Here is a 27,637-nt window from a genome sequence, read left to right on the forward strand (position 1 = left end):
CTGACAATGTTACTGCATTTTCTTAAGTCAATCGAAAGAAGAATTTAAAAGGAAATTTGCAGACTATAGCTGTCTTTTAGATGTAGTAAAAGAATTTTACCTTTTTCTGTAACAAACACATCAAAATTTCAAGTATGATAAATTAAACCCCACTCAAGACTACTGCCAAACCTCAAACATGCCACAGTCCTACGTGATCCGCACTGAGTCCTTGTGTAGATATCCTCTCTCAAAAACCTGATTTACCCACCAGATTTTACTATACATGCCTGACAGCAAAGAAAAGACAACCAGTATATCCTTAGTTGCTTCCCTACTCTCCCATCATAAACTTGAGTTGTCCTCAACTATCTACAAAAGTAGAAGCTGGTTATTGATTATTGGTTATTGGTGGTGTCGACTTGAAGAAAAAGCCCCCAGAGGATGATGGCTATCGTGTTTTCTTTGGGTAATGATAAAATATTTTCAAAGGTTAGGGTTTTTAGGAAACACTAAGTCAATGAACAGTGTCTCAAGGTTAAGTGTCAGATGAACTGCTGTTTGTTGTCTTAATGTACAACAACAGGAGAATTTCTGTGTCAAAGCTTATTACCCCACATCTTTATACCAGAATTACAGGCCTGCTCAGTATAAGTATTTATAATGGAAATGCTGATGAAGCCTAAACTATGGATGTGCCTGGCTGGTACAGCAGCAGTCGGTTGAAATATAGATATATTTTTAGCATTTAGAGGCACCAAGTTTGTTTAAATCTTGAAATTTTTTTTCTACAATTGCAAGTAATGTTAATAGCACACTGTAAATGTTAAGGCTAAGTGTGCAGTGTCAAAATAGATCGGCTCTCTCTGGAAATTGGAAATTCAGGCTTTTTAAACATAATCCAGATGTTTGGCTTTTATTCAGATTTTAAGAAAGAGGGAACTAATATGATATAAAATTCATACATGCATATTTCATTAGTGCTTTTGTATCGCTGAATTAAACATTCTGAAACGTGCTTTTCTAAAAAAAATCACATAGTTTCAAACCAAAGTAGTTGCCAAGATGCTATACACCTCAAAAATAATGCCAAAAGAGCCAAATTAATTTCATAAGGAGAAAAAATACGTAATTCTTAGGTTAACTTTGTTGATAAAGCTTCCCCAAAAGGGAATATCTTGCTTCCTCTTCATAAAAAGGGGGAGACATGAGAAGACCATAGCCAGTATTCATCAGAAAGGTGCTGGTGTGGAGCTTGGTGACTGTCCCGTTCTCTGAGGACCACTGGCCTGATTTTCAGCACCATTTCTTCCCTTAAACTTTGTATGATGCTGCAAACTTATAATCCCTATACTTGGAAAGTTGAGGCAGAAGGATTGTAAGTTTTAGGTCAGCTGAGCTACACAGTGAAACCCTGTCTTAAATAAAACACCTAAATACACACATGATGACAATAGCCATAAAATCCACAGAATTCTCATCTTCTCAGTTTTAGTGTTCTCGACATTCCTCAGGGACTAAAGATATCTGTACAGAGAAGCCACGGATAGAATTTATCACGTGATGACAGGCTTAGCATGTGACAAATATTTTTCAGAGTCACTTCTCCCCTCTGCAAAAATAGTGGAAATGCCATCAAACTGGTATGTACTCACACTGTGATTTCTTATGTCAATTTAGAAAATTTTTTCATATCTAACGCCCATCCGTGCAATAGCAGCAGGAATTTTACAGAGGTAACCAGAAGGTTCCTGATTCAATTTAAAGACTACTCTGAAGGAAGGAATGCAAACCTGGTACTGCAAACTTGGCCACTAACTCATGGCTACAGAGGTCATACGACCGAGAGGAGAGCCAAACATGATTATTTTGCTAAGTGGACATAGTATCATACTGCCTTCAAAATATCGATCCTTCTAACTTTAGACTAGTGAAGCCCTCACCTTCACTGGAGTTGTTTCTTGTTATAGTGGATAGCAGCAAATGGATGCTCATTACTAGTTAAAGTGTAGAGACAACGTAACAAAGGATGCTCAGCCTCAAATAGGACTTCTGTACCAACCCTTCTCCCAAGTCCCAGGAACATCATGGAAGAGGGGGCAGAAAGATGTTAAGAACCAGAGCACAGAGAGGACTGTGAAATAATGTCTCTGAACACGACGGAACCATTCACTCATGAATTTCTAATAGCTGTGGATGCCAAACAAGACTTACACATGATCAAGCCAAGAACATTCTAGCTTAGTTGGTGAAGGGGCCCTGACCCTGAGAATTACTGAAATTTGTGGGCTGATAGGGTGGGGTTAGCTTTCTTTAGTGGCATGGTCTTTGACTGTCCATATTCCAATAGATGACCTAATATTCAAGTACATATTTTCAGCTCCAAATGGACTCAGTGAGCCATAAAGAAAAAAGATACAGAAGAGAATATGAATTGAGAGGGAGAAAAGTGGATTCTGGAAGAAGTTGAAGTGGGTTGTATATGCTCAAAATACATTGCTTGCCTTCATTAGGAACATGCATCAAGTTCTCAAAGAATATATACAAACAATAAATATTTTTATTAGCATCTCATTATGTATCCCTGGCTGTAGACCAGGCTGGTCTTGAACTCACAGAGATCTGATCCTTTGCCTCAAGAGTGCTGAATTAAAGGCACCACCACACCTAACTTTAAAACATTATTAGAGATAAAAAGGAGTACTGGAAGTTAAGAGTAAATGTACTCCTAACTGGCTCAGAGGTTAAGAGTACATGCTGTTCTTTTAGAGGACCAGAGTTCAGTTCCCAGCACCCATGTCAGGCTGCAATATAACTCAGTTTGAAGGAATCCAACACCCTTGTCTGTCCTTTATATGTATCACATATATGTGGCTTACATATAGACACACAGACAGACACATAGACACATAGAGAGAAATAAAAGAAATATTTAAAAATATGTTTTAGAAAGGCAAAAGGATTTTCATTTCAATAATCTTGTGTTTATGTGTTCATGTGTATGCACAGGTGCACATGAGTGTGTAGATGCCTCTGTGTGTGTGTGTGTGTGTGTGTATGTGTGTGTGTGTGCGCGCGCGCATGCGCAAACTGTAAATTTGTAAGTCATCGAAAACTTGGAATGTCATTCCTTAGGGGCCAACTACCATTTTCTTTTTCATCTGTTTGGTTCGTCTTTGTCTACTTGTTGTAGCTACTGAGAAAGATTCTCTCATTGGCCTGAAACTTGCCAAGAAGGTGAGGCCTCGGGGATGAGCCTGTTTCTGCAGCCTCAGTTTGGGAATTTCAAGAGCACGCCACCACTCCTGGCTTTTTTTTTAATATGAGTTTTGTCAAATCAGGTACTTAACCTCGCACAGTAAGTACTTCATCAACAAATCTGTTTCCTCAGCCCATACCTAAAGTCTTCGTAGATCTATAATAGAACAAGAGTGTTCTTGGTTATGGCTCAATCCTTGTATGGTAAAATATTGCATGCCTTAGAGCCACTTTGTTGAAAGTACTTCTGATCCTTCTTCAGATGAGGATAAATGTGGTTTAAGAATTAGATCACAGACTCTGCAACGAATGGACAGGACCATTTATTATTTACCTTTTATCCACTGTAAGTATTGACATTATGGTTTAGTTGTAGGAGGTTGGAAAATATTTACTCATTTGAATTTCTCCCAAAAGAGAGATCAGACAGACTTAAATCTGTCATGGAAATACATGTTAGGCAGAGAGTTAGTCCACAGAAACGAGAAAACCATGACTGCCTTGTTTGTCTTTGAACTTCCCTCTATGGGAATTTTACAAGGTAACACATCCAATATAGAGAAATAGCTTCAATTTTCAGATAGAAGTCAAGTTCATTGCCTCCCATGGCCAGTAATGGTTAGTGTATATGAAATGTGTCCATGAAGAGGAGGCTAAGGCAGCTCTTTAAGCATGTAAGGGCATCTCTCCTGAGGCACATTTTCTTGGGAAAACATTTATCAGCACGCAGGAGGTCAGCGCTCACTCCAGTGCCCACACTGCTCTCTGTAAAGTTCCCCTGTTGTTCCTACTCCTGCTTATTTTAGAGTGGGGAGGGAGATACTTCCCCATGTTTGCCAAAGACTACATTTTAGGGTTCCCAACCTGAAGCTGCTCTGCCATTCCAGCCTCAGAAAGTTAGGTGATCACTCCAGCACATCGCTCTGTTATTGCTGTTATTCTCCTGAGGAAAGCCCACGAGAAATGCTAGGGATATTACTCTGTTTTCAGAATAAAAGTCAAGACCAAGCCACCTGCCTGCGACCTTCAAAGGTAGTGTCGCTGCCCAGAGATAGACCAGGGGAGCACTGCGGCTCAGCACGCTAGGCTGGATTACTGCTCTCCAAAAAAAAACCCGTTTCTTTAGATTCAGCCTGAAAGTCTGAGGAAAATGGTGGGCCCCAGGAGCTAAATGTAAACAAGGTTAAGATTGTCATCAAAGTGATTTGGGAGTTGCCAAAATACAATGAAGAACCCATTCTGTATCCTCTATGGATATACTTATTTCCACGCTGTTCACCTAAAAATCACATATTTTAAATACTGCAAGCTGGAGGCTGAAAGGGCCGAGAGAACAGTTCTCAGTGATACTCGTGCCTGTCATTCCGAAGAATGGCAGCTCACAGCTGAAAGAAGTTCTGGGTACAGTAGACATTTTACCGGCACAAACTAAGACCCCCAAAGAGCAAATCATCTTGGTTATAATAACTGGTAACTGCTTAGAAGCACACACACCCTACACACACACTCTAACAACTGCTACATCAGAGGAATCTGCCATAGGCACCCATGGAGGGTCAGTAGAAGTTATATCAAAGAGAAAACTCTGTGTTTGTGTGTGTGAGAAAGAGAGAGAGGGGAGAGAGAGAGAGAGAGAAGAGAGAGAAGCATGTAGACAATCATATGTATGCGTCTCAACTACAAGAGGCAGAGCAATAAAATTATGGAGGAGGAGGTGTTAAAGTTTTAGAGAATAAAAAAGAAAGCAGAGGGTGGAAAAGTAACAAGCAGGAAAGGCTATAAGGAAAATTAGAGCTGGAGAGGTCTTCAGTGAATAGCTTCCCTGAAATCATCACATGACAAAATATAGTGTGACAGCTTTCAAAAGGCTAAACATTTATTGCTAGGAGACTAAAGAAGAGAAGCATGAGAAGTGGACATTTCAAACAGGATACTGTTTTAACAACAATGGCAAGTTTTTACAGAAGCAGGTACTAAAACGGGCTATAGAGGGTTTTCTCTATGAAGCACGGAGAGGTAGAACCCTTCCCTGGGTGCTTTCTGCCCTGTATCTGTCTTCCTGTCTTCCCTCTGTGGACAGCATGCTGTATCACCAAGAGAAGTCATCTCATTTTCCCATAGCTTCATCACCAGCAAAACACAGATGAAGGCACCCTTGTCCTTCTCAACCACTTGTGTTTGAAGATGTAATCAGACCATTTTTGTAAGAATTTTATATTTCAGTATAGAACACATCATTCAAAGAATCTCTCCAATTTTAACACATGTGACTCTTCTAGTAAGATTTTCTTTGGTCTGCTGTGCATTTGCATACAAGACTGCAAACACGCCCTTTTCTTTCTGAGAAGTAATATAATTACTCTCTAGCCACATTAGACAGTAAAATAAGTCACATCAAAAAAGAATCACTGAAAAGGTAAATATCACATACACATTCAATCTCCATCTTGTAGGTTGTATTCAATGGAGAGTTGTAACTATTTTTCTCTTCTCTTAGGAAGGAAGGAGGGAACATGTTGATATTAGCTGCACTAGTAACCTCAAAAATCCTATAAACAATCATCTCAGTACTTCCTTGAGTCTTCATTCTTTGCCTAAGAATAATGCTAAGCCTCCATAGAGTTGTTATGAGGATTAGATGAACTAACATAGGCAAGACCTAAGGCCTGCTATATAACAAATACTATACCCGTGTCTGCTCGACCTTACTCCAAATGCTGCCAAGGCAAGAGAATCCTGGGCCCTGCTGTCCTCATCTGTTTATGGATCCATAGCAATAGTTTATATATTGTGTAAATTACTTTTTTCTCTACATAGAACACTGAACTATCAGTAGAAAGAGAAGGACTGTTGCGGGAGCTCCTTCTGCTCCTTCAGCCAATAGCCGCTGAGATACCAGCCCATTGGGGCGTGGTCTCTCTCTCTTTAAAAAAGTGGCCACTTCCCTCCGCTCATTCTCTGGCTTCCAGCTCCACTTCGGGCGACTAGGCTTCCTTCCTGATGGCACAGAGGGCTGTTGGCTGGGATGGTGATCTGTAAGTTTTTCCCCTTTAAATAAATAACCATTCTATTAATCATAATTCCAAACTAGTGTGGGATTATTTGTGATTTATGCCTTCATCTGGCACCCAACGTGAGGCTCGAACCCACGTCCCTGAGATTAAGAGTCCCATGCTCTACCGACTTACGCCTTCAAAGGACATCATCCATGAATAACTTCCGTTGAATACACTGGGTAAATTGTGAGTCGCCATAGGCTTTCCACTCCTCTCTAGTAGGACTTCCTGGTTTCAGTAAGGAAGCATGCCAAGTGAATGGTCAGATCTAAGGGTTGTGTGTGTATGAGTGTGTGTGTGTGTGTGTGTGTGTGTGTGTGTGTTTCTCACATTGCATTTTTCTGCAAAGCATCTACCTCTGTTCTCTTACTTGTTTTTCTCCCCAGCAAATCCCGGTTCAGCTATCATCTCTTACATAAGCTGTAAGAAAACTAACACGCATTCTGTGGTCTTTGCTCTTATTTCATGTTGTCTGTTTGTACTTTTCTAAACAAAGTAGACTATAAATTACTTAAAGAAAAGGATGGCCTTTGCATTTTTTAAAGCTTGCCTTTACTTATTTACGAGCACATGTGCACCAAGGCTTGCATTTGGAAGTCAGAGGACAACTTGCAAGAGTCACTTTTCTCCTTCCATCGTATAGGTTCCAGGCTTGGAGCAGGATAGCCTCTAAAAATGTTTGCCATTCTACAGCATATCACAACACCTAACCTGCTTTCTGCTTATCCTCATTTAGTTAGTAATATGAGATTACGTTATTTCTTGTGCTTTAGGTAAAGATGAAAATATTAGATCATTCATTCTTTTATCTATATGCGTCGTGTGTGTGTGTATGTGTGTGTGTGTGCAATGTTTGTGTCCATTTTTGTAGGTGTGAATGTGGTGTGTGCCATAGTGTACATGTTGGAGATCCGACTACAACCTCAACTGTCAGTTCTTACTTATCATCTTCTTTGGAGGCAAGGTCTCTTTTGTTGTTTGTCATTGAATATGCCACACTAGCTGGCCCCCAGCCCAGGGATTCTCCTCTTCCCATCTCTGTGTAATCTGTGTTGGGATTACAGATTAGTATTGAGTTTGCCTCACATTGGTTCAGGATATTTGAACTTGGGCCCTAACTGAGCCAGCTCCCTACTCCCAATTAATTCTTACTATATGTATTAGGACCTAAGATAACTTTCAAAATCTATGATTAAAAAGTAAGAACCAAGGTAGAACTTTGTGTTTTGGCATGCAGAAAGTGGTGAAAATTTCATAAATTATTAACCAGGTTTGGAATTAATGAAAGCAGTTTCCAAATTACAGAACTTCTGGCCAGTTTCTCTTCAAGCAAACAAGCATGTGCCTCCTGCCAATAAGCCCCTCCCCCCGTGCACCATCAGCCACATACCCTCCAGAGAAGACACTCCAATTGGAAATTTGGGACTACAATGATTGCCTGTCACTAGGTCACCCAAAGTACTTTTATTCCATAGTAACCTGCTCTTATCCCGTTTTATTGAGATATATTAATAACTAATACAATTTAACCACTTAAGGTGTATAGCATGAAAGTTGTTACTTTGTCCACAGAGTTGTACAAGCATCACTATACTTAATTCAGAACTTTGTATAACCGCTAGCGGTTATTCCCCAGGTCTCTCCCTCCCTGTGCCCAGCCTCAATCACTTACCCATTTCTGTCTCTATACATTAGCATATTCTGAACTGAATTTCAAAAGTATTCCTTCTAAGGGAAGGTTTATGTCTTTTTCCACCTTACCCCATTTCTCTCCCCCTTTAACTATCCAAACCCCCACTAACAGCTGTTGGATGAAGACAGCATTTCTGGTCTCACATCTGAGCGAGACCATGGGCTATTTTCCTGTTGTGCATGACTTGCTTCTCCAGATTCATCCATGTCGTCACAGGTGACAACACTTCATTCCTCTCTGTGGCTTGATGGCATTCTATTGTACAAGAACAATGTGACACTCCTGAGAACATGGATATGTGCCACATTTTCTTTATCCATTCGCCTGTTGGTGGGCAGCTTCATTAGGCAAGAGGAAGAAACATAAGTTACCTAAATTAGAAAACAAGCTGCCAACCTTTCATTTTCATCTGATATGATCTTATGTACGGAGAACCCTAAATACTTCCCCAAAATATTATTAGACACAATAAATGAATTCAATAAAGTTGCTGAGCAATAAATCCAAAAATCAGTAAAGGAAATAGGTTCCAGTGCAGATGAATAACAAGTAGAAGAAAATATTTGCAAACTGTATTTTAACAAGTGACCCATATAAAAATATATAAGATATTTAAATAACTCAACAACAAAACAATAACAAAATTCTTCATTTAGAAATGGGCATTTCTAAAACATGTAAGCAGCCAAAAGCACACGAACACACACACACACACGCCCAACACGGTTCATCATTAGGGAAGTGCACATTGAAACCATTCTGAGACATAACTTCATTCCATCTAAATGACTATTACTGAAAAGGCAAAAGAGCTCTTGGTGAAGACAGGATGGACGGAGGGCACTTCCACACTGTTTGAGAGAAAGTAATTGGAGCCAACTTGGAAAACTTGATGGAGTTCCTTCAAAAAAAATAGTAAAGCTAACATTGATCTGTGGCCCACCTCCTCCAATCAGGTCTAGCCAAAGGGAGAGAAACTAGTATGCTGCCCTCCCATAGCGACTGCAGAAAACACCTCAGCCAGCTTGCCATTTACCAAATGTCTTTAGGGCCCTTTTTGGCAATATGATGGCTAATCTTGGTGGTTAGACTCACCTGGGAAAAGGGAACCCTGATTAATGGCCTGTGGGCCTGTTTGTCGGGCATTTCCTTCTTTGCTAGTGAATAGAGGATAGCCCAACCCACTGTGGGCGGTGCCAACCCTAGGCAGGTGAGACTGGGCTGTATAAGAAAGTTCACCCAGGGAGCCAGTAAGCCGAGTTCCTCTGAGGCTCCTGCTTCTAGCTCCTGCCTTAACTACCCTTCAGGGATGGGCTAACCTATGAACTGGAATTAAAGCTTTCCTCCCCAATTTGTTTTTGGTCATGGTGTTTATATCACAGCAGCTGAGAGGCAAACAGGACACTTGTAGACAGCTAAGTGCTTTTAGCTGTCCTGCTCTCACAGCCAAGGAAATAATTCAGGTATAGACAAACGGAAGGGAAAACAAGTTGCTCAAATGATACAATGATTTTCAATGGTTTCTATGTTGTGAAAAACAGGAGCATTTAGTAGATACTGCTAAAGAAGAAAGGAAGAAGATGAAGGTGTGTGAAAATTAAGACATGAAAGAACTTCTGTGACAGACTTAGCAAAAGACACCACAGAGCACACACATGTTTAGTCTATGGCCGAAGGATAAAGTGTCATGAGAACGGTCTAAGACCCACAAACCACATGTGACACTGGCTGAGGCAAGCGAAACTGGTGTGGCCTTTAGAAATTAGACTCAGATGACAGCTAAAAATACTGTGTTCACGCATGAGCTTGTTAACCTTAAAATTTTGTCGCAGAGGTTAAGAGTGCTGGCCGCTCTTCCGGAGGTCCTGAGTTCAATTCCCAGCAACCACGTGGTGGCTCACAACCATCTGTCATGAGATCTCTTGCTCTCTTCTGGACTGCAGGCATCCATGAAGAGAGAATACTGTATACATAATAAATAAATAAATCTTTAAAAATGTGTTGCAGAATTCTGATTTTGCCAGACTCCCCACAGGCAAAGTCAATTATTGAAGTAATCAATCACCCAGAGGGAGTGGTGAGGCTGAAATCCACATTTCCAACAGCTCAGTCCAACTCCTCCTCACTGTACAATGAGAATGAGACCTGGGACGAAAGCCTGAAGAGATGTCTCAGTGAGGGAAAGCAATGGCCCAGCCTGACGACCTGGCGCACAAGCTGGACTCTGACGGCCACACGAGCCATACGGCAAGTATGTGCCCCCACACAAACATACACATAAAGAAATGCAACAATAATAATCAACTTACATAGGAGTTGGTGCCCAAGGAGGTTCTGGCTTACGTCTCTAGGACTTCATCATGTAATTATTTTACAGTGGCCTTAGTAATGCTAATCAAAAACTCAAAAGGGTATCTATAGGATAATCCAGAGCCCAAAGATGAGGGGCATTCATTCTCTTCCAAAGGGAGTTAGTTACACGTGGAGATCTGAGTCTGAGTCGGCCTTCTCTTTCCCTGAGGAAGTTTCTAAACCAGCTACCCATGTATACAGTATGAGTCGGGCTGAGACACCGTGAAGCGATTAGAGCGAAAGCCAGTCCTCCATGTTACTGTGGGGGCCGGGTGCGCACGCACACGCACGCATGCGTGCCCTCCCCCACTCGCTCACTCACATACTCGCTTGTACTCCCACACGCTCCAATCTTTTTATTTACTGCCCTAACTATTTCCAGCTCTGAACTAGAACTTGTTTCCCAAGGCGAGCAGTATGACTTGACTTATGTTATCGGACCAAACAGGAACCACCGGCATCACGGAGCAGCCAAGTCGCCTGTGAAGGCCTAGACAAGGACTTGTTCAAAGACATGAGCGAGCCACTTTCTCACTTTCTTTGGGCCCTAGAAGCACAATAGAGTATAGGAGGCCACCTGGTGGTGAAATGAACCAATTAATTGTTTAACAACACTGCACTGAAAAGCAAGAAAGTAGAAAATTTGGGTTGTCTGTAAAAAAAAAAAAAAAAGATAGGAACCTTAGACAGATTGATGAGCAACAAGTGGTATTGCAGTAAGTATCATAGACAGAAAATTGCACTGAGAAATCCTTCAAACCTGAAGAATACTATGTAGTCCTAAAGTATAGTCCTAATTATTATTTCTAATAGGTATTGACACATTTCCCATGAGGTTAAAATAGGAATGGTTTAAGAATGTCAGCTGTGCCGTCACTGCTCCACTCACTCAGCTCCCTACTGTACTGTAAAAAGCAGCCGTTGCTACCTAAAAGATGTATGAGGTTGTGTTCCAATAAAGCTTTATTTAAAAACAAGTTTTGACCTGTAAGGCATGGTTTGCAGGTTCCGGCTCCAGAAGAGTCCCTTGTGTGCGGCGCTTGATTGAATTTTCACCAGAACCATTCGCGGTGCGTATGATTCCCACGCCCTACGCCTACAACCTATTGTTTGCAGTGTTGGAAAATCTTGGTGGACGTTGTAAAAAAACTCCTTGCGACTTAGAAATGCTTTGTGTAGCCTCGAGACCACCTTTCCCACGGAGATGGAACATGCTTGCTTTGGCCCCTTTCCCCTTTGTATTGCAGGGTCGGCTTTTGTTCTCGCGACAGGCTCTTTGCTCCTGAGTTCCTACCTCATGTTCCCTTGAGACGCTGCCTCTTACCGTTCCTTCTTCTATCGCTTCTTTTAGGTTTAAAAACTTTGCATCAATGGGTTTTCATAACATTAGATATAATAACCAAGCTTGAGAAAGAGACAAAAGCCACGCATTAAAAATAGATAGCCACATATATAAGTCAGGGAAGCTGACATACTGTGTAAGCTCTAGGTGCAAGCTGGGCCCAAATCACCATGCTTCATTCCTTCATAAATAATCGACTATGCGTTAGCAGCAAGGAGACATGGTTCTGCCCCACTTGGGGTCCATTTTTACGTTCCTTTCATTTCCTCTTTAACTACATGTTTGAAGTGCACACTAGATGAAAAGCCATCCCAGACAAGCCACATCCCTCTTCTAAACCATCCACAAAGGCCTTTATTAGCTGCCAACAGGAGAGAGCAGAAAACTGTGGCTGAAAAATCCATGGAGTTTGTTACGTTCCTCACATATATAGGTTTACCAGTAGTCTCTCGGTGTTGGCAGGTTTTCTCCCAGAAGAGAGCATGGAAATAGCTTTAGCTGGACGGAGTGTAGACAAAACTGAAATAAATGATCTAAAAATATGGTTTTGTTAGCTTGAAAAGAAAACTGCAAAAACTTGGGAAATGTGACTACATAGAAGAGAGAGAAGATATTTAATTATAGAGCTTGGGTTCTGGTAGATGTGACAATTAAACCTAACAACAGAAGGCGTTTACACAGGCTATAAGAAGGCTTCCAGGGTAGGGAAAGTTGATAAACATTTTAATGGGAGTTTGTGGAATTCCTTCTGGAAAGGTCTTTAGCAGGGGATAAATTCTCTCCTATCTGCAATGGATTTTAAAAATCCTTGAAGGGAAAAAAAATGAAATGAAGGTACCTTTGAGGGCACTTTTTAGTCCATAAAGTTCTACTGAAATTGAAATCCTCACTTTCCAGGGAACTAAATAATTGTACAAAACCTCTAAGAGTTAGCTTAGTGTGTGAACATATTGCCTACTGCAAGTCCTGCTCAGTACTGGGAATGTCCACCCTCGCAGGGCACAGGTCTGGACAGCGGTGTGGGCAGATTTGCTGCAGTTCAAGTGTTTTAAAATGAAACTCGGTGCCCTAGTTGGCCGACACCTGACATTTCCGGGCATTGATTCTGGCAGCCCTGTTTTGCTGCTGTTGCTTTTAAACAGAAAAGGCTCCCAACAGTGTTTTCATATTTTAATTCTTTTCCCAACACAAACTTGGAGGATGGAGCCTTGTGAAACTCTCATTGAAACACGGACTACAAAATGCTCGCTAAATTTAAATTCCTCTGCTCTATGGACAGCTGTGGAAGACTCTTAGGAGCTCAAGCCTAGAGATTGACTTGTGCCGCTGTTTCAGTGAATATGGAGATGGTCCTCCGTGGTTTCTAGGACAACCAATGTTCGTTTTACAGAATGGGTCTTCTACCTATCAGGCAGATAAGAGGAAGGAAAACGAAAATCGTGTGGATGGCAATGTCTTTCATGCATGTTTTCAAGTCTCAGTGGTCTCAGCTCAGGGGACCCAAAGAGGAAGTAAGAACTCAACGAGAAGACAGCAATCCATCTCAAGGTGGACACAAATGAGGCCAAGATACAGATTCTTCACAAATATTAACCAAATTCTAATTCTAGAAGGTGTATATTTTAGCCTTTTTGTAATTGCACTAGAGACATCCACAACACAACTACTAATAATTATTGACTCCACCTTGGCACCAATTTTGTGTTTACAAAACAATCATTTGATAACAATATTATATGTAATGTTTTCAAATTAAGTAAATGAAAGAATTAAAATACTCAATCACAACCTGTAGCTTTCCATACCTAGAAATAAAATAGAAAACAAAATCCTGAATTTCAAAAGGAAACTGTTTTAACACTGGTATTTCTGTCTCATTTTGGAATTAACTATTTTCATTTTATATGAATCTCCACATACTAAATATTTAATCTATAAATAAATATCATTAATATAAATAAAGCAAAGGTATAGGCACATGGGAAGAGAGCAAACGTCCTTGAGAACATAAGCCTTGGCTAATCTAAAGAGTTCCGCTTTAGCGTTTCTACAGGACTTGTAGACAGGATTTTGTGGGGGGTTGAAGTTATTATCTTTTAAAGGTGCCAAAGGGCATAAATGAGGTCACAGGATGGTTCTTAGGGCACTTCAATAAAACGAACTACTTCCATGCTTCGAAAAAGTTCACAACTAATTTCTAGGTAAGATACATAAAAAATGTCCACATATGACAATTATTTAAAATTTATAAATAACATAAAATGAAAATGAGAGAAATCTTTTAAAAAGTCTCAGTATTCTAGAATAATGGAAGAGAAATGTAATTGTTAAGTTTATATAGGAATATTTTTAAGAGTCTCTCTCTCTCTGTCTCTCTCTCTCTCTCTCTCTCTCTCTCTCACACACACACACACACACACACACACACACACACATTCCTTTATACCTGTAACATCCCAGAAATAAAGAGAAGGCTAAATCCAAGTTCTTCAGTTTTTGTCTTATTTTGTCTTACATGCTTAATAACTACAACCTTTGAAAATATACATTTGTGTCAAATTAAGCCCAATTCCTTTTTTCTTTTTACTTTCTCTACATTTGTTAATTTATAGGTGGGCATGTGTGTGCCATGATGCCCATGTAGAGCACAGAGGACAGCCTACAGGAGCTGGTTCTCTTCCTTCCACAATGCTGGTTCTGGGGCGAAGTCTCAAGACATCAAGCCCCTTTTTCCATGGAGCCATTTCTCCAGCCTTCAAATCTCATTTTCTGCAATGACCATGTGAATAACTCTCCTCGGTAGTACAGGAGTGGCAAGAGAGGGTAATGGGGAGGGGTTTATATGAGCAAAATACAATGATTTATGCCTTTGAAAATGTTATAATGAAATCCATTCATTTGCACGCTAAAAAAAATTAAGAGAATGAAAATAAATGAATCCTATGTAACCCTAAGTCCAAGAGCATTGTACTGAAGTTTGCCAACGATATTCAATTACTAACCCTGTTCCTAACTGTATATACTGTTGGTTTTCACTCTCAGATCTGCATAGGAAATGTCTCACTCATAGCTGTGATGGCCGTAGAACTATCAGGTTTAGCGCCAAGCACCTCTACAGGTTAGAGCCACGGCTCTACCCTCTAACGGCCTCACTGTTAAATTTGGTCTACCAAGTCTAAATCTAATGTCATCATCTAATTCATTTAATTTATATAAATGATCAAGACTACATCAGAGAATGCTACTGGCTGAGAGAGCAGAGGCTCCTTATACAGATACAGAGACCAGTTGCACACTGTTGTGCTGTTTATGTCTGTCATGATTACATCTTTCCCTTCTTCTAGCTTTATTTATTTTCTTTTCTTTCTTTTCCCCTGATATCAACTTGGCCAAACATCAACTCTGTGATTATTAAGGGTTGTCTTTCCTGTATTTTTAGTTTTTTTAAAGATAGAAATTTTTGGTTTTATATCCAATATAAAAAGCCATGAGATTTTTATACTCAATGACTTCCTTGGAAAAGTCGTGGAATGATAGCTTACTTCTAATTAGTGGAGTTGAATGACTGAAAAAGCTTTCCGGAAATATTTCTGAAATTTAATTATTGTTTCTAGAATGTTCCAGAAATTATGTTATTGTACTGGAGACAATGATAGAATCAAGAGATATGAAGTCTTCCCTCTTGGTACATAAAATTTTAATGAATTTGTAATCATTAATTCTTTTGAAATTTGTATGACACTTATTTATAGTGTTTATTCACAAACACACATGCCAAGGTTTGTGTGAGTGGAGGTCGGTTCTCTACTTCTACCATGTAGGTCCTAAGGGGCAGACTCAGGTTCAGGCTTGACAAACAGGCACCTTTACCCTCCCGACCCCTGGGTATCTCACCTGTCACTAACTGTTCGTTCTTACTCTACCAACTCTAAATCTATCACCGCTACTTAGAATATGCATTTAATTAATATTAAAGAGCTCAGTGGAATATCTGGAAGGGAGATTTCTTGGGAGGCAGTTATGAGTATTAAAAGGGATTGTGCTGTTATAAGGGAGGTAGTAAAATCCAATACGCCAAGATTTATAACATAGAAATGCACTCCTGCCTGAAAACTTGGCATATATGAAGGAATTTTGCGTTCTTATTTATATATGCATGCTTCAAATGTCTTGAGTCCAAGGACTCTGTTTTCATCTAAATTCAATTCTGATGAAAGACTTTTTTAATTAAACAAATTAATACTTCATACACGTGTGTGCCCATATGTAAATGTGTGTGCATAAATGCATCTCTGTGCATTCTTCCTCCACAAGCTTCTCGGGTTTTAATGGGTAACACGACAAGAGGAATATCATGATCATAAATTTTTTATGCAAATATCTAAAGACATATGGAATCAACTAGGGAAAGCATCTGAAGAGCATGTTCTGATGGATCTTGGGATACATAGATGATCTTCTGGAGGAACGCCTAGCTCTGTACAAGACGATTTAGTAGGAAGACCGAAATAAAGCCCCAAAGCAATAGGGTATTAACTTGGTGGCTTTTTCCTTCAGGAAAAAAAATATATGTATATACACACATATGTATATGTGTGTGCTTATGTGTTTTGTGTCTTATACAAGTGAACTAAGGTCAGCAGAAATAGCACTTGTATCTCTCCCCGGTGTACCTCATTAGGGTACAGTGTCACAGGAGTGCCGAGTTTAAGAATGCATGAGCTTTAGCAATGCCCACATCATTAAAAATATGCTAAGAAATGCCCCCGTTTCTGAGAACTGAATCTGCTTCCCTGACAGCCCCCACAAGTGGTCTTTTCACGAATGGTATTCCTGTGGGATATTTCTCCATATGGATATTTCCTTGGGAGATTTCTTTGGTGGTAACAGGGCTTGCAAGGTTGAATTTTCCTGTCTTTAGCATAGCCCCCACCAAATACAGATTTTCAGATTTAGCTGTTCTGAATCTGACAGAACTAGGACTTCCTTGGTGTGCAAAGGTGCAGTGGAAAGAGTATCCTGTCACAGTCTGGTGAATGACAAGCCAACTCAAATCCATTGAGTTTTCTTTGACAGTTGCTATGGTTTGGGTGTGAATGGCACTCATGGGCGCAGGTGCCTCAACACTGGATCCCTAGCTGGTCCTCCCATCCCATGGCACATGAACATATCCCAACACACATGCATACCCATAAATCCAGTTCCCTTTTTATCCAGTGGTGAAGTAGAGATTTGCATTTGACCCATTTTCTGGATATCTTCTGATGACATTTTATATTTGCTTCATTTTCCAGTGTCCTTTGATCTAAACCACATTTTTGAGGCAGAGCCTCATGTAGCCCAGGTTTCTGGCCTTAATCTCACTATGTAGCCTAAGATGACCATGAATTTTTAATCCTCCTGTCTCTACTTTGTGAGTGTTGGGATTAGCATGCCTGGTTATCTGGTGCCTAAGAACAAACCCAGAGCTTCATGCATGCTAGACACTGCATCAACAGAGCTATAGTTGTATAGTCTTCATCTAAACTAGATTTGAAGATTGGCATTTACTTCAATATTATACCCCCAAAATATGGGCCTCTAGCAGAGGTCATTCTTTATTTTCAAAGAACTGGATCTTAGGGCTGAGATACAAGAAGCTCGGACACTTGAGACAGGAGGTGGGGGGTGGGGGGTGGAGGGTGAAGCGGAGACACTTCCAGTGTGCCAAAGATGTCGTACCCTAAACATCACAACCCACACATCTTCCTTGTACAGTTAGACACGGCTGTGAGACAGAGACAAATATAACCAGGACAGTGAGTTCCTGAGTGACAGCACTGGGATCAGGGAATTCCCTTGGGGCTGACCACCTGTTCTGAACAAACCCTAAAACTTCCTCTGAAATAACTATAGTTTTGGTGCCTACCTTACACTTCAGAAACACATGTATTAAATTCTACTAAGCCATAAAAATATAGAAGCATAAGAAAGACAAAATATTTGGATTCAATGACACACATATATATATATCACAGTACTTTTGATTAAGGTTACAACTACATAGAACATTTAACAATTCTTATATTTTTTCATGCTACTATCCCTTTGCCAATGAGAATACTTGGTTTTCATCTTTAAACTTTGACCCTGTACTAATTTTTAACAAAATAACAAGCCCAAATTCATATCCTAGTGGTCTACCAAGTTTAATCACATGCTGTGTAATTTTTCAAGCTCTAAACCAGATTAGTCTAATTATGAATATAAACTATATATATAATTTGAAACTAGGAAACGCTTTAAAAAATAGGTAGATGACATTTCTATTAAATCATTTATCTGAAATACATATGCTTCATTGAGTACCAGGAGCCAACGAAGGCAACGGGACAAAAAGCCTTTCGTGCTAGGACTTTTATAGAAATCTACAGATAATCCGGGGATGGAGCCAAGCTCTCAGTTTAAACATAGTAGTAGATACTATATTTCCACTTAATTAAGTAAAAGTTTTTAAAAAGTTAAAGACTGAAGTTGTGCTTTGTTCTTTTTTTTTAACAATTAAATCAAACTTTTATTAGCAAACTCTACTCGTTATCCTGATTGCAATTAATGCCACCTCCCTAAACAGGTCAGCTCATTTAGGTGCAATCTGGAATCATTTGGATTTAACATGATGGTTATTACTTATTACCCTGAAACCAAGCAGCACAATGAGATATTGATTACTTTTAACCTTTACATCCAAGGATTCAAGAAAGGTCGGAGGAGGGGTTCTCTCCACTCTCGGCTGGCAAGCAGCCTTTAGGAGAATTCAAATGATCCCCGTTGGCCAAGACAACCCAAGATGAGTCTGTTCTCTGAGCTGGCAAAAATGACAATGCTTTAAAAAAACAACCCTCTGCCCATGTTTAGAGTTAGCATTACATTTATATATCATGTTTATGTAGTGGATGGCCTCAGATGTGCTGTTAACCCCTTCAAGTCTGGCTCCAGGAGGCATCTCTATTGCAAAGAGATATGCATGTGGGTGATTCAAGTGTGTGATTTCCTATAGCAGCTCTCATTTGAATAAACTCGTCTCCCCGAACGAAGATCTCTTGGCTGGTTCCCAAAGGCTGAACACAATGGTTGGCCAGTGATGTCGGACCCTCAGGTTCTCTCTGGCTTCCTTTTTCCACGACCACATTTAGAAACAGTTTTTTTTTTTTTTTTTTTTTTTTTTTTTTTTTTTTGCTTTTGTGTCACTGGGAGGCAACGGGTTCTAGGCAGGGTCCGGCAGAACCACAGACAAGAGAAACATAAACTCTGTGTGTGAGATTAATTTGCTGAGCACTCGGCGTTATTACTGCCAAGTCGTCAAATTGTTCCAAGTTGTTCCGGAAGGTTGTTATTAATAGTATGTTTTCTGAGGAAAGTTCTGTCTACTTTTGAAACTGCATTTCTGTTGCCAAGGAAACTCCTTTAAGCACCGTTTTCTAGGAGCACACTGCTGCTTTGTTTGCCAGCGTCCTATTCATATCATCTAAGTGTTTTACACGCTCGACTCTCCAGCCCCAAACGCTGACGGGTTAGCCCAGTTAGCTTGCTTTTCCCAACGTAGCTACTCCCGCTATGATTTCTTCTTCCCCTCTCCATTCCTCTCCGGTTCTCACATTCAAAAGCTCCCTCTCCCCACCTTCTTTTTCCCCTTCTCTCTCTCGTGTGCCCAGCTTTCACTATTGGAGACTGAAATCAAACAAAACCAAAGAGTTGCATTAAAGCAGATAGTTTTCACAAGTTTTGGGTAAATTAACTTTGATTTGAATAATTCCATAGGTTCTCGCATCAGAGCGTCAGGCCTTCAAGTGTTAATTATCTTTTCACTCTGAAATTAATGTAGTCATTTCCTACTGGCTCCTCTACCCCATTTATTGAAGTGCGGAGGAAAACATGTCAGCGTCCCCAGCCAGGCCTGTTGTTGTGATTAAGCGTGGTCACATGGCCCATCTCTGCCAAAAGGAGGGCCCTGAGAAAAGGTGACAAAAGACAGTGACTTCCTGTCAGCAAAGAGTTCGACAGGGCTGTCTAGAAGGGATGCAAATGAGGGAAAATTTCCCCCACAGCTTGTTTGATCCACTCTAGGCCAAAGCCGGCCAGGCTAGAGGGAGAAGAGCCCCACAAAGCCTCCAAGCCAGCCCCAGAGCCAGCTCACCTTCCGGGCAGCAGCTCACCACTGGAGACAGGGCCTGCTGGCCAGGCTTCCCCTCCTGGCCCTCTGCACAGAGCCAACTGCTTCTTGGCATCCGAATTTCCTCACATCCTTCTTCTTCCCCACCCTCCCCCCTTTTGAAAAAAGTGAATCAAATAGGAATCACAGGCTCCAGCAGGAACCTTGCGTGTTTCAGAGGTTGTTTGGGAACCACGGCCGTCTCCTTTTCTATCCCTCAACATTCCAGGAAGAGGTTTGTCCTCTCGCAAATTAAAAAGAGAAAAGTATAAATTTGAGTGTACATATCAAACAGGGATGCAGCAACACTCAGTTCATCTCAGGACTTTTTGAACTTTAATAAAAATGGACCAACAAACTCATTCCTAGATCAGTTCTGGTCACTTTCAAAATGACTAGATGGTGTTATTTAAAAAATTATAATGATTTTAAGCATATTTTTCTTATTGTAATGGAGTTTTAATGTAACATACAATTAGGCTATCCAATTAATCAACTAGAAATGTGGTAAGAAATTATCATGAGGGCTGGAGAGATGGCTCAGTGGTTAAGAGCATTGCCTGCTCTTCCAAAGGTCCTGAGTTCAATTCCCGGCAACCACATGGTGGCTCACAACCATCTGTAATGAGGTCTGGCGCCCTCTTCTGGCCTGCAGACATACAGACAGACAGAATATTGTATAATAAATAAATAAATAAATAAATAAATAAAATATTTTTTTAAAAAAGAAATTATCATGAAGCCTGTGTAGCTGCTTTCTCTTTTCTCTGGTCTCTTCTGCTCTGAATGCTTTCAATGATTAGTGATTTGTTTGATTCGACACAATCAAGATTGAAATGTAAAATTTGATACTGAAATCCCAATACGAAGCCTAACTAGCAGAATTTAATTTTTGATTCACATTCCTATACTACAAACCGATATAAAAAAAATAAACATAGTGGCTACTTTTCAACCCTAAACCTGGTCACCACAGCCTGAGCCAAAAGCAGATGCTCACTATAGTTTTAGGAACTCAAGTTTAGCCATGAGAGTACGAAGCAACATCTGAAATTATTTAGAACAACTCAGTCCAGAGTAAACTGAAAGGAATCTATCCCAGAGGGCTGATATTCGTGAGTTTATAAAATATAGGCATAGTGTGATTAATGTGTTTCTATGATCAGTTCATAGCAATGACAGCATCATTTTGGCATCAATCGCCGTAAAACAACAAGCCAAGCATGTCCATGTATCTTCTCTTACTCTATATCTCATATTCCTCTGAATATCTAATCAGACTTCGCACACATTGCTTTTAGAGTCGAAGCCTTTTAAACACACACCCAAACTCCCTGCATGAACATTTTCCTGAACTCCTCCAAACTCCAAACTTCCTCCAATAATTACTTCCAAGTCGGTTCTTTCATTGTTGTGTTTCAAATGCTGTTTGGGTTCTTGTTTTGCGTTTTCTTCCCAGTTCCCTTGTCTATTAGCCTAACACACCCCTGTTGCCTTTCTTTTGTATCAACAGGAGTCTTTTGGTGAGGTCTGTGCTCCCTTACGGACTTGGCAACCAAGGCACTCAACTGTGAGTTAGTTCAGGGGTCACAGAAACTGTGTGTGCAATGTTACCTGGAATACAGACTTGATAAATATTCTTAAGAGATGATATGGACGTGTCCAGTGAGCTTAGCTTTCTTTAAAGGGCCGGCTATGACTTTTCTCCTGGGAAATGAGTATTGTGTTTAGTGAGCTCTTGTCCTTTGCTTTGCCAGCGAGCAGCTTCTCTGTGTTAGCCATGGAGGATGCTGCAGACTCTGCGGCTGGGCCAGATATAGCCAGTCTTCTCTCGGAAGCAGCCTCTGCTCTGTGCATACTTCCACCACTTCTGATTTCTGTTTTCACTTTAAAACGTTCTTTCAAAATAAAGTCTTGCTATGGTGCCTCATTCAAGTAACAGGGTTGAAGTGATTCTCTGCTTCCCTCCCCCAGCATCCTAGGTGGCAAAGACCATGGGATTATGCTACTGCATCTGGTACCCAAAATTCATAAGACATAAAAATTCATCAATATGCTTAGTAACTATTAAGCAGAGTAAACAGATCTTTTTCTTCTACAAACAGGACATTTAGAAAATAGGCTAATGGAGAAAGATACAGGAAACTTGTATTGTTTCCATAAAATGTGCTACTATATAATAAATATATAAATATTAATATATAAACATAAATAAACAAAATAACAATTTAAAATTAAATATAAGTCCGGCAGTAGTGGTGCAGGCCTTTAATCCCAGCACTTGGGAGGCAGAGGCAGGCGGATCTCTGTGAGATTGAGGCCAGCCTGGTCTACAAGAGCTAGGTCCAGGACAGCTAGAGCTGTTACACAGAGAAACCCTGTCTCAAAAAAAAAGATAAATAAAATAATATAAAATAAAATATAAAAAAAATTCTGCTGTAAATTTTCCTGGCAATAAAGTTTTACTGGGTATTTATTTCAAATTATACCTGGAAAGGTCCCTTTTAGCCCCTTGGAAGTCATATGGAGCAGCTAAGGGCCTCACTCGAGGCACACATTTTTTTTGTGCCAACTGAAAGTAACTCTTGCTCCATTATAATTATCACCAGACTCCAGTGAGGGTGTTGAGATTAAGCTTTCCTTTGGCAACATACATCAACACAGGATTCCGACAAGCTCTGCCGTCTGCCCTGGGTAGGTAGCATAGAACTGATGGAGGTCAGGTGGTCCCGAGAGGGAGACCCTTAAAGCCTTCTGAAGTCAGTGGTAGGCAACTTCTAGGAGAACAAGACAGCAGCCAAGCTCAGCAAGCCCATGGGTGGCATGTTTCCGGGCCACTCAGTCTACAGAATGTGTAGGATGGGAGGAGGCGATTGAGCTTCGCCAAACCCAAGAATAATGCCACCTTTGATCTGCAGGAATAAAAAAAAAAAATGGAGCTTTTCCTTTGCAAGTGGAGTTTTAAATATTTCTCCATTAATAGTTAATGTGCAAGCAGACCATCAGAGTGACAGCTCCTCGCGATTATGAATTCTGGCTTCGTAACGCTAGTCCAAATAGGAGCTGAACTTTCAAAATCACGGTGGTTACTTTTGACAAATTAAATTGTCCTACTTAGGGAGGTAGAAAGAACGGAGAGCAGGACTGTGAGAGAGTGGGGGCAATTTCTCCTTGACTGGCAAAGAAAAAAACAAGGAGGGATGATGTTTGTATTTTCTAGGCTGAAGGGACTGCCAGTGTTTATTAGAAAATGGCCACAGAAGACTCTTATTCGGAGGGAGGGCAAGAGAGAAAAGGGGGCAGGGAAGATGCAGCAGCCGGCTCATCTGACCACATCAAAACTGCGCAATATAATTGAGAGGATAGTTCACTTTTAATAAGAGTTGAGTTTTTCTCAAAACGATGTAGTTTCAAATTAATTAGAAAGAAAAGGATCTTAAATGTCTAGCAATCTGAAACAAGAAGTAGATTAAGTGCGCGGTATTCTTCATTGCTGTACTGAGGCTTCTAAACTACGCCATCTTGTAAGCAGTGTATTCTTCGCCTTTCCAATGCCATTCTTGCCCTGCACATGTTCCTTTGTATTCGGCTGGCTTTGGATAAACAATATATAAACAAGAAGTATCCTACTCAGATAGGGTAGGTGGTTTTCCAGCAGAGACTAAAAAATAACAGACAGAGACAGCCAGGAAATCAGCAGCTAGTATAGAAAATACTAAGTGAACGCCACTTTCTGAGACTAGAAAACCTAGCTGTTATCTAACCTGTCATTTCCAAAGGTGGACCTTGGGGGTCACTTAGGACTATACAAACTTCTAGACACAGCCGTCTGTGCCAGGGAAAGAGTTCAGCATTGGAACACCAAGCTACCCAGGGACAGAAGAACGAAGACTTTGGATGCTGTGATAGGAGGGACAATGGCTGCTCTTGCCCATGTTTGCTTTAGTTTTTGCCTTCATTTGAGAGTGAGTTCCTTTGGAAATTTCACAGTTATCCCTTTCAATTGTGTCACCTATTAAGAGCTTCATTTCTACTTTTCATTATTATTTGGGATTTGAACTCAGGGCCTCATGTATGCCATGCAAGCTATTCTCCTAGCTGGGATTATAAGCATGCATCAGGCATGCACTATCATGCTTGGTGTGCGCATGTGTGTGTGCATGTGTGTGTGTGTGTGTGTGTGTGTGTATGTGTGTATTTGTAATAAGTGAAAGGTATTTCTCCTGATGTTAACACTTTCAATAAATAAATAGGACCAGAAAGATAGCTCAACAGGTAGAAATACTTGGTGCCAAGCCTGAGGTCATGAGTTTGATCCTTGCCTCCCACATGGTAGAAGGTGAGAAGCGACTCCCATAAATTGTCCTCTGACCTTCACATGTGCAGAGTGGTACATGACAATACACACACACACACACACACACACACTGTAAAAGAATGTAAAAAGAAATGAAGACAGTTAAAATAAGATAGGTCAGAAATTCTCTGAAGTAGGTTCTGGTCATCTTACATTGTCACAGTGGCTCAGGAGTTAAGAATAGTAAACATTCTCTGGTGGGAAGCACGGTCCCGCAAACATCCTTTATCCCCAAATATCAGTGATGTTTTTAGTAAGGATTCTGATAAAGCATTGATAAGCAGGGGTGGTGGAAGCCGATGTGAAAACTAAAGATGATCAAGATGGTTTCGTGGCATTCGACAGCCTAAGAAGACCCGCAGAACAATCAAAGAGCTCCAATCCTTCCAGGTGCTCGTTGATCGATAGGTTACCAGTTCCCCTCTAATAAGTGGTCAGTTTAGTGGATTCCTGAAATAGCAGATTAGAATAGAGGAATAGAGTATTGAAAATACTGCCCTGACCCAAGAAGCCCTAGGGACTCTTGGGCAAGACCTCAAACTAATTCTCAGTCATTTTTTTCTATTACAGGTTTCCTAATGCCATATCCTCAGGATTAATTTGAAGTTTCCAGTTCTCTACAACTGTTTGGGGCTCACACCAAGACCCTTGCAGACCTGTAGCATTTACCGTTGGTTTCTTGGTGATGTTTTCTTTACAAACCAAATGCACAGAGAATACTGTTTTATGCTGAAGTCCTAAAAGCAGAAACATGATGATGGAATGAGTCACAGATGAAAACAACATGACACAGATAATGTTTGGAAAAGTACTCTGACCCAGAAGCCCCCAGTGGGCGGAATAATCACCCTAAGTGTGCCAGTGTGGGAATTCTCAGGCAAAGCACTTACAAGGAAGCCGCCAGAAAAAGACAACTGCTTTCTTCATTCAACGAATTCCTATTAATTGTGATGTAAATTATATGACTGTGATTTTTTTTTTACAAAGAATAGCTATGTTTCAGAAAATAGTGGCTTATATGCAATCTACAAATTACATAGGAAGACAAGAAATTTTACTTGGCACTGTGACTGCAGTAAGTTCTGCAGTACTGGTTTAGAAATAGGATATTTTTCTAGCACTAAATTAATATAGATTTATAAATATTTTTCATATGTAATTTCTGATCTTGACATGAGGTGTGAAATAGCCTAACCATAGTTATATCAGTTTGAAACTGTTACTCAAGCAATGTTATTGCAGAAAGTTTTTTGGGTAGTGTGGACAGCTATTTTTACAGAAAACAGAAAAGTCACCAAACAACATCAGGGCTGAAAAGAATTCTTCAGAGAGTACAATGTCCCCATTTACTCAGTCCCTAGGGAGCCTATATCTTTTCTTAAGTAAGATGATTCCCAAGGGACAATAATTAATGTCAATCAGACACTGTAAAAGTATGTGTCTCTCTCCTTAGAGGAGGCAAAAGTTAAAATATTTTATTAAAGAAAGTTTACCTAAAATGGTAAAATTGAAGGCGATAACTTTTATTTGACCTTGGATGTACTTCTCATTCGCTAAGAATTTTTAGAAAGCTAGAGGGTAGTTGTTTCTTGTCATTATACTGTTGCTGATTCTGTGGTTAGTTATTAATTTTATTTTTTATGATTCACAATCTGCTCTTTGAAATATGCCATATGCTCAAAGCAATTCAAGGATGACAACTGTCAGAATTACTCCAATAAAAATTGCTTAAATGAGAAAGATTTACTGCAGCTGATATTTGAGGAGAACATCCCTCTTTCTTCCCCCACAGCTTTTCAGGGACAGTGCATCTTACAGTCATTTTTCCCCCAGTAAAAATCACATGATTGTTTTGTAAGGACTTCTTAAGACTATTGAAATAGAATTGGTCAAACACTTTAGGTTAAGGGGGGGACCTAGCAGACATGGAAGTAATATAGACAGTTATCAGATGGGTTGCCTGAAATCGATATGAATTCCAAGCAAGAATTCTTAAACCACCTGAAAATGCACAGACTTAATTACAAAGTCTGCTGTATGTGTCACTTGCATACCTTAGATGACTCGAGCCCTATACTTTGGTAACAACAAGGCAGAAATCAAGGCAAATTCTTTCTTCTGGGAAGCTCTAAAAGAGTGGATCAAATCTACCCGAGTGCTTCAATCCAAACACACACTGTTCAATGTTACCAGCCAGTCCGGCCCAGTCTTTTCTTATTAATGTGGTTTCATTTATTGCTATTCATGTTGAAGATAAAGCTCTGCCCTCCTTTGGAATTACACCAAATGGAATGCGATAAAGGGGACTTTCTCACAGTTATGATGTCGGTGCAGCCTGTCAGCACGCTGGGGATGGAAATGAGTTTGGGGACAGCGGAGGGGATTCTAAAAGACACCACGATACATACAATGAACACAAAGCTATCTTGAGAGAGAGAGAGAGAGAGAGAGAGAGAGAGAGAGAGAGAGAGAGAGAGAGAGAGAGAGGGAGGGAGGGAGGGAGGGAGGGAGAGTTGACAGGCTAATCAGCTCTTCCAAGGCAAACACAGGGAAGGGTGGCTCTAACCTTGTACAGGTGCTGCTGCTGCTCCTCTGACATCATCAGGTCGTGGCTGTCCATCACGAGGGACTCCATGTCAATCAGCCAATCCCAGAGCTCCTGATATTCTGAATCAAAGTCCAGAAGCCTGGAGACGAGGCACAAAAATGTATTATGTATAAATACAGTGTAGTTGTTAAAAAAAAATCTCATAATAGAATAATGTATTCTTGCAAACCTATGATGGGCCTAGATGAATACCTGTACAAGGAGAAGGGAAAATCCTCTGTATGGTTACACAGAGGGCAAAGTAGGAACTTAAGGCTGTGACACAGCCATTTCCTAGATTTTGAAAGCACGACATGTAGTTCCTGTACGCGCTCCTGAGTCACACCATGGTGATTACCATCTGCCAACCCTATCTGAACAGAGACCATGACTGTGTCCCTGAGAAGAAGCTCCATCACTCCACAGCCTGAGAAACGGAAGGGCTAGGACTAGCTGAAGTTTCCGTAGTCCCAGATGTGGGGTAAAGACAGCACTTCAAAATCCTAATTGTTTTCTTGTTTAAATTTCCTAGATGTTGCACCTCAATAAATTTATTCTTATAAATATTATCGAGATTTTTTTCAACAATGATAATGCATGCTGACAAACCCAAACCATTATTTTCACTGGAAAATGACTCAATCTTTCATGTGTCCCTCTGCTGTCCATCTGTCTATCTCTACAAACAGGTATCCAACATTTCTTGTCATGTATGAGCAGTTAGCACTTCAGGGTAGCACTCAGAGATAGGCCTGAGTGACTGGGGTAAGCCAGTGAGGGCCCGTGGCAGAGCCAGTCTTAGACAGGTGTTCCCCACAGACACAC

General features: G+C 40.4%; 1 protein-coding gene across 2 annotated transcripts in view; it reads right to left on the reverse strand.

Moving 5' to 3' along the window:
- The window catches only part of Akap6 (A-kinase anchoring protein 6), a 410,870-nt gene that overhangs the window by 82,702 nt on the left and 300,531 nt on the right, over positions 1-27,637 (reverse strand). For both annotated transcript variants that reach the window (XM_038336827.1, XM_042055440.1), the window contains one exon: positions 26,792-26,912. In XM_038336827.1, coding sequence (XP_038192755.1) covers positions 26,792-26,912 — 121 coding nt within the window. The remainder of the gene's footprint in view (positions 1-26,791; positions 26,913-27,637) is intronic.

The sequence above is a fragment of the Arvicola amphibius genome, chromosome 7 (genome assembly GCF_903992535.2).
Source record: "Arvicola amphibius chromosome 7, mArvAmp1.2, whole genome shotgun sequence".
Taxonomy (NCBI): Eukaryota; Metazoa; Chordata; class Mammalia; order Rodentia; family Cricetidae; genus Arvicola; species Arvicola amphibius.